A 12,366-nucleotide genomic window follows, 5' to 3' on the forward strand; every position below is an offset into this window, starting at 1 on the left:
GATGCGAAGCAGCAATGCCGGAAGATGTTGCTCCGCTGCAGAAAATTGTATTGTTGTTGCTGGGGTTGACAGCCCTTGGCCGAATAATTCGGGTCATTCCGGTACGTAGAACCGGCTGTCGGGGAATGCTCTAAGCATTCAATGGTCTAAGCTTTCTTCGAGCAAAAAATTTGAAAAAAAAAAAAATAGGGGAAAGTTAAGTGCCAAATATTGAAAAAATATTTATCCTTGAGTTAAAAAAATATTTTTTAATAGATATCCCACTCGCATCCTATTACGGGATGGATAATTTTTGCTAGGACCAATAGGTGAAAAGTTACACTCATTTGAATAAAACCCTGTATATGACCAAAATGTCTAACTTCGATTTTTTGAGTTTTGTCACTTGACATGAAATTCCCCCTATATATCACAGATCAAACTCAAACATTCAAATCTGCATTTATTTGTTCCAGAAAAATTGTGGTTTCAAAAAGTACCAAACAATTTACCCGAATGTGGTCCTACATATGTATATACATATAGACCTTAGTACCCGAATTCCAAAATAATATACTATTTTTTCAAATTTTATAAAATTTGGCTCAAATTTAAGAAATAAAATTTGCGGTTTTCACCTTTTTGGTACTTTTTTCCCCAATGAAATAGAAAATATTTTGTTTCAATAAATATTACAGAATTTGTACATAATTAATTAGGTATACGTCAATAAGTCGAAAAAGTTATCTTAATGTGCTAAAAAATACCATACTGTTTTTTCCCTTTTACAACCAAAAAGAACTGAATTTAAAAAAAGTACGAAACAGGTGTCTCATAATTTTGGAAGATATATCCAAAATATTTACAAAAATTTTATTAAGTTTATTTGTTAAAAAGTTATAAAATGCCAAAAAAGATACCAAAATCACCTTTGTTACACATTTTCACCCCTTAAAAGTACGTATTTCAAAAAAGTACCAGACACCCATTTGCTCATTTTAAGAGTAGATACATGTGCATTTTCATTTTTTTTCATCTATCACTAATATTGTGTAAGAAAATTAAGAAAACCCGTTTTCCCCTTTTTTACCCCTAAATGTACAAATTTCCAAAAATCCCTCCTTAGTGGATCTACATAAGCAAAAACACATCTACTGTGAAAATTTCATGATTCTAGGTTCAGCCGTTTGGGCTGTGTGATGATGAATCAGTCGGTCAGTAACGTTACTATTTTATATACATGTATATAGATTGAGTCTTCTAGCGTGCGCACCTATTAAGCAATGTCCTGTCAATAAGGCTACAAGAAGTCTTAGCCTAACTCTAGAAAGCCCCAACAAACTGTGAGACCTTTTGCCATCATATAGTGGCCAGGTCTGTTGAGCAAATAGTCAGGGATGCCCATCTAATTTGAGCAGTCCCAAAAAGAACCTGCTGAATTATGGATTTACAGCAGGAAAGTGGAACACCAGCGCACAGTGGGCCAAAAGCCTAATCTAGCGCGCAATAGTGTTTAACTCGACTTAGAAAGCACTTAGTTTTCTGAAATTTAGAATGCTAGAAAATTAAATGAGCTATAATATCGATGGAATGGGAATAATATTTAATAGGCGTGGCACATATTATAAGTCAAAATACAATATCCTGAAAGGAACCTTTTATTACACATCTTCTGTATATTAACATTGTTTGGAGTATCCGAATTTCTTGAAATATTTTGAGGTTGTTGAAGTATTTCTCGTCTGACACTTTTTCTGAATCTTAAGGGGGCGAGGTATATATATATAAAGTATATATGAGAAATGACATCAGATAGAGTTCTTAAATATTACCAAAGCAACATTAACATCTACGCAAATGCTTGAGGGAAAAATGTGCGGACTAGCAATAGTGGGCGTGGTACCTTCCATATGTTTTAAATATGTAAAATTATTAAATTTATGAAACTATAACTACTACACTATTTCCAATTGTATATCAGAACTTTCCAATTGAATTTCAGAAATTTCTAATTATGTTTCAGAAATATATTTTATATTTCAGAAAATTCTAATTATATTTTAGAAATAGATTTTTTATTTCAGAAATTTTTAATTATATTTCAGAATTTTCTAGTTATATTTCAGAAAGTTCTAATTATATTTCAGAAAATTCTATTTATATATCAGAAATTTCTGAAATACAAAAGGAATTAATATTTAAATTAAATTTAAATTTCCTGAAATAATAATGAAAAATTCTGAAATGCAAATGAAAAGTTTTGAAATATAATTGGTAGTTTCTAAAATATATTTAGATATTTTTGATATATACTTGGAAATTTCTGAAAAAAAAATTAGAAATTTCTTAAATATAACTAGAAAGTTTTGAAATATAATTAGAAATTTCTGAAATAAAAAATCTATTTCTGAAATATAATTAGAATTTTCTGAAATATAAAATATATTTCTTAAACATAATCAGAAATTTCTGAAACATAATTAGAAGTTTCTGAAATATAATTAGAAGTTTCTGAAATATAATTAAAAATTTCTGAAATTCAATTGGAAAGTTCTGATATACAATTGGAAATGGTGTAGAGTTCTCAAATTTTGCACAAGTAATTTTTGGCGTCCTTATCAACTTTTGGGGAAAATGGGCGAACTATTAGAAGTAGGCATGATACGTCAGAAATGAAAAAAATAATTAGAACTATTGGGGGACGCCAATAGTGGGACTGGCACCTCCCATATGCATTTTATACTAAAAATGGTATATCATAGACACTAGAACAGCTAAAGTTTAAACTTAACACGAGAAACGGTACTTTTGGTACTATTCGTTAAAAAATTCGGCGGACTACCAGTTGTGGGCATCACCCAAATGAAGTCAATACTCAAATTCATATATCTGGGAAATCACCATTTCGCAACTTTTCATAATTAGCTTCGAATTTTTGCCGCGTCCTATTCACACTTGAAATTCTAGCAAAGATCATGAAGAAATTTTTGGACATTTTGCTTTAATTTATTGTTATTATCATTATGTCCCAGGAAAAACTTACATTGAAATGCAATGAGTTAAAAAGCTAATAAAACCTCTTTTCACTACTTCTTCATTAGCATTTTACGACATTATTTTAACACGGTGATGTCATTGGAGGCAAGTACTTCCACGCTCGCTTACAAATAGGGAGTTAAAGAAGTACTTGCAATTTCTCCTACAAAGAAGTTGTTTAATAAGTTATTTTATTTTTTAATAATAAAAAGAGCCAGCTAGAATACGAACCAGGGACTTCGGTTTGTTAGTCAACTGTTCTACTCACTGCACCACTGCTTAGCTATTTTATTGCGCCTCAAATAATGGTTTTCACATACAAATTTAATTTTGGTTTATGTTAAACATAATTCTTATAACACGCAATTAAATAAAATGTGCAAACAAAATGACAAAGCCGTAAGTAAAGTACTTCTATATCAGATTAAATGAAAGTCATTACTAGAGTATTTCTAAGTAATGCAGACGATTGTCATTGAAAAGTAAGTGGTTATGGAAGTACAACTCATTACCGAGTTTTTGCTGGGGTCTTCATACATGATCCAATCTTAGCCATTACATATTTAATAACGGTATCAAATTAATTTTTTTGACATGAGTGCTTGTTCAAAACTGAAGAATTCGCCACCAAATACTCAAATTTTGGCCGATAACGAAGAAAGGGGCAAAAAGTGGCAGCCAATTTTTTTACTATTTTATAGCCAAAGGGCTACCATTTCCAACGTATATAAAATATGAAATTCAAAGTTTCTTGAAAAATAATTTCAATATACCAACACTTTCCGATCTTAATTTTTTGGCGAACGATACCATAAAAATGTTAAATACAGATTAATACAATTATATAAATATTCCTTGTAGTTAATAAATAATAAATAAAATAACCTACCTAACAATTTTTTTTCGACCAATTTCGCGCTAGATTGCGCATTTGGTCCATGTGCAACGATTGTGTTAGCATCGTTAGTATGTAGGCGAGCTCCTATCTTGGCTAGTGCATCCGAAATATTATTCCCTGGAACATTAGCATGTCCCGGTACCCAGATAAGTTCTAGGTTCGAATGGTTCTCGTTAAGAGCCGACCGACATTCGCGACCCAGTCTGGATGTCGTATAGACTCCAGTTAGAGATTTGATGGCAGACTTGCTGTCGGTACATATACGAATATTAATATTGAATATTCTATAGTACGTCATCCAGTTTACCGCTCTTATTAATCTTCCTTTTTCTTACTTTTTCCAATTTCGAACAAACAAATTTTGAAACGAATTCGCAGTACGAATAATTTGATTGTGTTCCATTCGACGAATTTACGCAACGAATTTTTGTCGACTAGTTCGTCGTGCTATACGAAATTCGTCGTTCGTCCCAATTGTGCGTATACCATAAAGCTCACCCTTTTATTAAACAAGGGAATCGCATAATACTTTCAATAGTTCTGCAGTAGGTGGTTTTCTCAAGAGCTTTCTACCAAACAATCGCCCCTTAAAATAGAATGGGCTTCACAACCATGTCGAAAATCCACTTAGCAGTCTTGGGGCTTATGCCCCAGGTATTCCCAATGGCTTTCCTGCAAGCGTAGATGACAATAGATGCCTTTGAAGATCTCGCTTGGACGTTTAGATTCCATGACAGTTTAGAATCTAGAACAATGCCCAAGTATTTAGCACTATCTGATAGAGTTAGTTCCACTCCATTCAGACAAGGTAATGGGAAAGAGGCAATCTTGTATCTTTTAGTAAAAAGAACAAGTTCAGTTTTCCTTGGATTGTCACCAAGACCACTGTTTGAGCTCCAACGGCTCAGTCCTAGGACATATTGAAGGCAATGTCAGATAGTGACAAGATGTTTCCCGGAAACAGACACCGCCACATCGTCAGCATATACATTTTTTACATTTCCGATTTTTTCTGTTCTTAATTTTTAAATAAAATTAAGGTATGTATTTAAAAAAATATTTTGTACTTATTGTTGTACATATTTTATACATACCAAATTTTTTATATACTTACATCCATTAAATATAATAAAAAAAATTAAATACATGGAATATTACATAAATTTATGCTTCATTAATATTCGTTTTTTTTTTTTCATCTTACAAAAAAAATTAATAGCTGCGCAACCGTTCAAAAATTGCGTGAATAATGAACGAATTTATATTATGATGTTCAAAAAAGTTCGTGTATCAAGTGCAATCATTTTAGAAACGTGCAATAATTTTTAAATAAAAAACAATTAGTCGTAAGGAAAAAAAATATCCTTAGAAAAATTAAATTGTATTTTTGCGTTATGAAAATGAATAAACCTATAAAAATATTGGTGAAATATTAAATATGAAGCCAAATACTGTCGGTGATATTGTACAAAGGTATAAAAGTAAAGGCCGCATTCATTTAAAGAAAAACGACATAGGCGAAAAAGTTGACAGATATAGACAGCCGGTTCTACGTACCGGAATGACCCGAATTATTCGGCCAAGGGCTGTCAACCCCAGCAACAACAATACAATTTTCTGCAGCGGAGCAACATCTTCCGGCATTGCTGCTCCGCATCCTTTTGGTCCGTGCCGGAATTGAATTAAATCTCGGACCATGCCAGAACCGACTGCACCATCGAATTAAGGTGCAACTCTTGTTGGGCTGGTGTCATCTCAGGAACTGCTTCGGACTTAATGATCATTGAGAGTGGTCGGAAAATTTCGTCACCTCATGCTGCTTACAACAACGGCGAGATTCATCAGCGTCGTCGACAACAACATCGTCATCTTCATACGCTACCCCTCCGCCCTCTCCCTTGCAATGACAACAACAGCAGCAAATACAACAGCAGCAGCAACAACAATTACCGTCGCCGCTAACACCCTCTATTGCACTCCGGAGACCTGGGATGATATCCATATTGCAGTTCAACTGCAATGGCCTCCAAAACAAAATTTCAGAGATAACCCGATATATGCAGCACAACAACATCGTGGTCGCTGCGGTCCAGGAGACTAAACTGACGAACAATTCCAGTCTGCAAAGTTGTAACGGATACAACATTCTCCGAAAAGACCGCACCAGAAGTAACGGTGGACATTGCTTTCATCATTCACAACACCGTGCAGTATAGAGCTCTTTCTCTCGATTCTAACTCCAGAGACCAATATCTTGAAGTTCAAGGTATTGCAGTTAGATCGAGAGAAACTGACTTAAAGCTCTATAATGTCTATATTCCGCCAGTAGCCAGCTGTCCAGCAGCTACCGTCCCGACATCAGGACTTTGTTAGACGGCGATATGCGTCTTGTCCTAGGGGACTTCAACGCCCACAATCAGCTCTGGCACTCTTCTTTAGGGGAAGACCAGAGAGGTGCGTTGCTGGCGGAACAGATTGACGAGTCCACCTTCTGCACCCTGAATGATGATGCCCCCACGCGGATTATGGGTACCTGCGCTAGCTCGCCCGACATCACCATAGCGAGTGCTAGTTTGATCAACTACGCAACATGGCGAGCCGTAGTTTCTCTGGGATCAGACCACTTACCCATAATCGTTTGTCTGGATCGACCTAACGATTTTATCGTCTCTGAACGCCGTCAATACGTAAACCAAAAGAAAGCAGACTGGTACGACTTCAGAGAATTCACCGAACGCATCTTCAGTGATCTAAATTTTCCCTCTCCTTCAGAGAGGAAGTTCCGTGAAACTGTCATCTCAGCAGCTGCTCGCTTTATACCTGCTGGTCGTATATCCGTAGTGCGGCCGCACTTCCCAGCAGAAGCGGCCAGGCTTGCAGATGAAAGAGATGACATCCGAAATACCAACCAAGATCCAAGACTCACCCAGCTGAATATTGAAATCCGCAGGTTGGTAAATGAGGACAAGCGGAAAAGATGTCTAGATCACTTGAAGAACTGCAACCTAAGTTCGGGTGTTAGTAAGTTGTGGTCTACAGTTCGATCTCTCTCTAACCCGACGAAGAAGGATGACAGGGTCGCTATTAAGTTTGCAGATATCCCCATTTCCGGCAATTCATTGAGCACCCTGAGATAGACAAGGCGAAACGAAGTGTTGTTCGCAAACTTCACAACCTTCTAGTCACGGACATACCACAACCCTTCACTCCAGCTGAAGTTGCAGACGTCATCAACAACGCGATTGGCCCCGACAGAATATCCACACTGATGTTAAAACACCTTGGCGAGCGGGGAGTTGAGTACCTGACTATGGTCTTCAACAAGTCAGCATTACAGCATTAACCGCCATTGCCACTCAGATCTCACAAGGCTTAAATCAGCAGAGGCCCTGTGAAAGGACGGTCCTAGTGGCTCTTGACCTGTCGAAGGCCTTCGACACTGTCAGTCACGCCACACTCTTCGAGGATATCCTGCAATCCACAATGCCCAACAACACGAAGAGATGGATCGTAAATTATCTGAGTGGCCGTCAGTCGTTCGTGGAGTTTAGAGACAGACGCTCCAAACCCCGTAGAGTTAAACAAGGCGTACCTCAAGGTGGAGTACTATCGCCACTTTTGTTTAACTTCTACCTCTCTAAGCTCCCCGCACCTCCACAAGGCGTGGAAGTGATTTCATATGCGGACGACTGTACAATCATGACGACGGGCCACAACATTGATGAATTATGCGTTCTGGTGAATGGTTATCTCCACGAAATACATCAGTTCTTCACTGCGCGTAACCTGCAATTATCACCAGCGAAGTCGTCAACAACACTTTTTACCACCTGGACGAAGGAAGTAAACCTAAACCTTGGCATCGTGGTCGATGGAGTCCAAATTCCGACCGTGCACCACCCAAAAATATTGGGGGTCACATTTGATAGCCTCTTTACTTCCCCAGCTCACGCCACTGCAATCACGCACAAGTTGCGAAGTAGAAACAAGGTCCTCAAAGCGCTAGCCGGCAGCACTTGGGGTATGGATAAAGAAACCTTGTTGGCTACATATAAAACGATTGGTCGGTCAGTGGTTAACTATGCTGCTCCAGTGTGGTCACCTTCGCTAAGTGATACCCAGTGGAGAAACATTCAAAGCTGCCAAAATGCCGCCCTAAGGACTGTAACGGGCTGCCTACAAATTACCACGGAACATCACCTGCACGAGGAAACGAAGATCCTTCCAGTCAAGGAACACAATGTCATGTTGACTAAACAGTTCCTCCTGGGATGTCATCGGAGAAGTCATCCCAATTTTAACATCATACAATTGGATACTCCCCCGAAGCATGTCAGGAAGGATCTTCGTATATACGAGGAAAACATATGCAGATATGTGCGGGATCCACTGGATCAGTCCTCGTATTCGGCAGCTTTGAACGACATTCATAGAGACGCCATAAATTCCGCGGTCGCAGGATACCGCATGAATGTCGTACTTGGAGGTCGCCCACCGCCCATAGCAGACACGGAAGAAAACCTGCCGCGGAAAACAAGAGTAGTTCTGGCACAACTAAGATCGGGATGGAGCAACAGGCTCAATGCCTACTGGTCACGTATAGACCGTGCCGTCCCCAACGAATGACCTGGATGTGGTCAGGGTCCTCATGACACCCGCCACATATTCAACTGCTCAGCCAACACTACTTCACTCTGTCCAATGGATTTATGGACGCATCCAGTTGAAGTAGCCCAATTTTTAGGCCTGGACATTGATGTAGAACCCAAACTAGATTATTGTATAGTTTTAGCTGTTACAACAACAACAACAGATATAGACGAGCGTCTAACACTTAGGAAAATCAAAACAAATCCGCGCTAAGTGCTCCCAAAATTGTTTCTGAAGTGAAAAAGTAATTAATTAAGACTTTCAGAAACAACAATTCATCGAACGATAAAAAGCCAAGGATATAATGGCCGAGTGTCTAGTAAGAAGCCGATAGAAAATAATAAGGATGGAACGTACCGACTAAAATTTGTGAATGAACGTCTTAAAAAATATTTAATTTGGTGGGACGACGTTATATTTCTTTGATAAGAGCGTATTTAATATATTTCAAGTGTCGGACAGTAACAGTAATCCTTCTGGAGTTATTTATGGGTTCGGATACCCTAGCCACCTTCCAGTCATGCATGCTGTTTTAGTAACAAAGCCGACCGTTCGTTTGAGCAGGCCATAAGTTTGACCCGACCTCGGTACCAGCCAGCATCGTCGCATTGAGGGGGACCTGGGTTCTCCTTGAGAACTCGCCAGAATACCCCATCAGATTTTTGCGCACCAAATCCCAGTTAGTATGGTAAATGGTGCAATCAGAATCACTCCTATCGATGACAGCCTGAACGAGGGCCCTTTGGCAACCTCACTGAAGGTCCTGTCAATAGATTTATGGCGCATAAGACGTTTCGACTCGGGCTGATTTGACTGAGCTTGGGCCTCCTGCTCCTAACGTTGCCGTTTAGATGGGTCTTTCGACGTGAGGAGAGGGATATTATGCTCAGCCAATACGGGCTTTGCCCAGTTCAAAGATGATAAATCATCTGAGGAAAGGGAATCGGTAGGTATGTTACCTAACCGATCAATGTTTTTTTTGTCGGCGGCACGCCTGGTGGGTTTGTTTGCACCCGAGTGGGCTGGAGGCACAGTTGGGGCACCCGAAATCTTGGAAGACAGACGCTGGTAGGTTTGACGGACGTTCAATGGACATGGTCCAAAAGGACCAAAGAACGGACTAGAGACTACCAGGTGTCCCACTCATGCAAAGTGGAAGAAACACCAAGAGCTGGTTGCCGCCCCTTAGGGGATAAACAGACGCTACCAGGCATTGGGTGGTAGTTCTTAGTAAGTGCTCGCCGTGAGCCCCTCTGGTATGGGTAGCCCTATCCAATACGGCCTGCATGGGTCATTACACTTAAGTCTTCGCATCGCGTCAAGATGACTACCCTTCGCGAAGGAATTTGTCTATGTAAAATTTTATAAATTTTAAGAAAAAACTTTATCTGAACAAATTTTTTAAACAAAATTAAGCAATTTGTTGTATTTTTTAAAGAATATCTTATATATTAATTTTCTACATTAAAAAGTAAAATCCTGATATAAATTAATGAGATTTTTGATAAAATGTGAACGTATTGTTAATTTTTTAGGTCAATAAAGTATTTTGCTTTTTAGGTTTTATGCTCATTTTGTGATGATAAACACCTCTATTTGTAAATATCTAAATTAGTATTTTTTCTGTACCACACGACAGTTCACTTTATATTGGTTCCAAGGTCTGTTTAGATGTCTAAATTTAAATGGAGAAGATAAATCTGGAGTTCAATGGTTTTCTTTGGATACAAGTCGCTTCCCTTTGGCAGTTAAAAATGTTGAACGAACATTCAGTGCGTTTTTTCTAATAATTCTTTGGGTCATTTCATCAATTACACTTTTTTAAATTTTTTAATGATATTGATTAAACATCTCATAATTGTATTTCATTGATTTACACTTATTCTAAAAATCGAAACTAATTTTGTATATTAGAATTGCCTGGTTATTTTCCTTTAAACATTTTTAACGCAAATAACTTCACAGTTTCACACAATGAACACGTGTCTTTTTACAATAATATAATATAATAAATTCCAAAAAGTAATTGAAAAATAATTTGAAAACCCCAACGAAATTAACTGGATTTATAAAAATGCAAAACACTTTATTGACCTGCAAATTCTGATGAAAATTAATAAAATGCAACAACAAATGCATCAAAATTTATATTTTGATATTTTTTCTTGGTTTTCCCATTTTACACAATCTCTATTTTTAATTGGAAAACATAAATTTACTTTTTACCTTTTTTTCGAATTTTATTTATGAACAAAAAACAAAATTCTCTTATATTCTTGATAAGGAATCCTCACCAAGGAAATGGGAAACAAAAAATTAAATGTGTATATTACTCATTTATCTCATTATAAGTGATTCGATAAAAAATTAGTTTTTTTATTTTTTATTGATTATTTGAAAAAGGACATTTTTTAGGTAGGCATATCCTTGCTCTGAATTGAACGAAATTTGGAGGATGTGTTAAGCATATCAAATGTCTGTACAAAATTTCATTAAGATATACATACGTTTTTTTCTCTCAGTTATGGTAATTTTTAATTTCAGGATATATGGTAAGGACATGAATCCTATAGGATTTATTGACCAAATTATATTTCGTCAATTAAAACATGTGTGCCAAATTTCGTTACTCTACCATAACTCCTATTTAGGTGCGCCATCCTTATGTAATTATTGCTATTTTTATGAGTATAGTTTCTATGATTAATGATTGTTTAATTATATTTTTACGCTTCAAAAGTTGTATTTTTGACGTTTTGTTTTCAACTTAATTTTTCAGAATACAATCTGTTTGGTATTGCGCTACTGGTTGCCCAAGAAATAAAATAAAATCACTTTCATTTGACGGTAAGAATATATAGTTAGAAAATAATTTTAATTTTTTGGATATAACTTAACTGTTTACAACAGTACCAACTTGTACAAATTGTAGAAATCCTATGAATGAATATTCAAAATTAAGGCACACACAACATAGTCGTTTACTTCGTATATTACCTGCGGAAAGTATAGAATCACCTCACCAGCTGAATAAAGTTTTTCGTGCGTTAACTGTTCGCGTTTTGGATCACGTTTTTGATTGTAAATTGGAACTAGGAAATCGTTACTTAATAATTGGTCATTACAATTACGTTTCTCAAAAGCAAGAATTTGAAGCATGGAATCTAACCACTATTTAGATTCCTTGAGGGACATATCTGAAAGTCAGTTGGAAGCTTTGTTAAGATATGATAGTCCACCTGAAACACCAGCTGAACTTGCAAATCCTATTCAAAGAGATTTTAATAAAAATAACGTTCTGGATTCTTATAACAGTCGCATTCATGATAACCGCGAATCTTTTTTTTCACATTTAGATTCCGAAATTGATTTTTCAATTTTTCATCGTGATTCACCAAATTTGCAATGGTCACTATCTGCTATAAATATACAATCCAATAACAATGATGATTCAGTTATTGCAACTACATTTAATACTGATGAAATTTCAAATATTTCAATTGGGGATAATAATAGAAACCATCAAGTGCCTCAAAAAGTCCATTTTTTGCAATTTGATACAAATGAGCAGAGGACTTTAACCACCAAACCCTGTAACTCTTTTGGTCAATATCGGAAACAAGAATCCCTTCAAAAGCTGAATAGCTTACAAAGTTGTGCTCTGAATGAGAAACGCCCAGACGACTTTAAAGAAATTGATAATATTTTAAAAAATATTGATTTCGAAAACATTCCAAACGTGGAAATATTGGGTCATTCCTTTTATGACCCAATTCGGATTCAGAGAAAGGTATTTAATAATA

General features: G+C 36.6%; 2 protein-coding genes across 4 annotated transcripts in view; both read left to right on the top strand.

Moving 5' to 3' along the window:
* The window catches only part of LOC119603708, a 74,276-nt gene that overhangs the window by 9,192 nt on the left and 52,718 nt on the right, over positions 1 to 12,366 (top strand). For 2 of the 3 annotated variants that reach the window (XM_037955843.1, XM_037955844.1), the window contains exons 2-3: positions 11,343 to 11,410; positions 11,496 to 12,353. In XM_037955843.1, the coding sequence (XP_037811771.1) occupies positions 11,721 to 12,353 (633 nt within the window). In that variant the 5' untranslated portion in view covers positions 11,343 to 11,410; positions 11,496 to 11,720. Of the gene's footprint in view, positions 1 to 11,342; positions 11,411 to 11,473; positions 12,354 to 12,366 lie in introns of all 3 variants that reach the window. The other variant, XM_037955842.1, reaches the window with a different exon arrangement.
* LOC119603706 lies at positions 6,295 to 11,387 on the top strand. The gene is made up of 3 exons (XM_037955835.1): positions 6,295 to 7,024; positions 7,284 to 8,245; positions 11,343 to 11,387. Exons 1-3 carry the CDS (start codon positions 6,295 to 6,297, stop codon positions 11,385 to 11,387), a joined length of 1,737 nt encoding a protein of 578 aa, XP_037811763.1.

Source organism: Lucilia sericata, unplaced genomic scaffold, assembly GCF_015586225.1.
Source record: "Lucilia sericata isolate MDLA Ls3-8-SP2 unplaced genomic scaffold, ASM1558622v1 Contig000328F_arrow, whole genome shotgun sequence".
NCBI classification, from domain to species: domain Eukaryota; kingdom Metazoa; phylum Arthropoda; class Insecta; order Diptera; family Calliphoridae; genus Lucilia; species Lucilia sericata.

What these genes read in the sequence shown, in the direction of transcription:
- LOC119603706 (XM_037955835.1), top strand. Translation starts at nt 6,295, where the DNA reads ATGCGTCTTGTCCTAGGGGACTTCAACGCCCACAATCAGCTCTGGCAC. An exon ending in TGCAGATATCCCCATTTCCG is followed by an intron (nt 7,025 to 7,283) that starts GCAATTCATTGA and finishes AGATCTCACAAG; the next exon opens with GCTTAAATCAGCAGAGGCCC. An exon ending in TGGATACTCCCCCGAAGCAT is followed by an intron (nt 8,246 to 11,342) that starts GTCAGGAAGGAT and finishes TTAATTTTTCAG; the next exon opens with AATACAATCTGTTTGGTATT.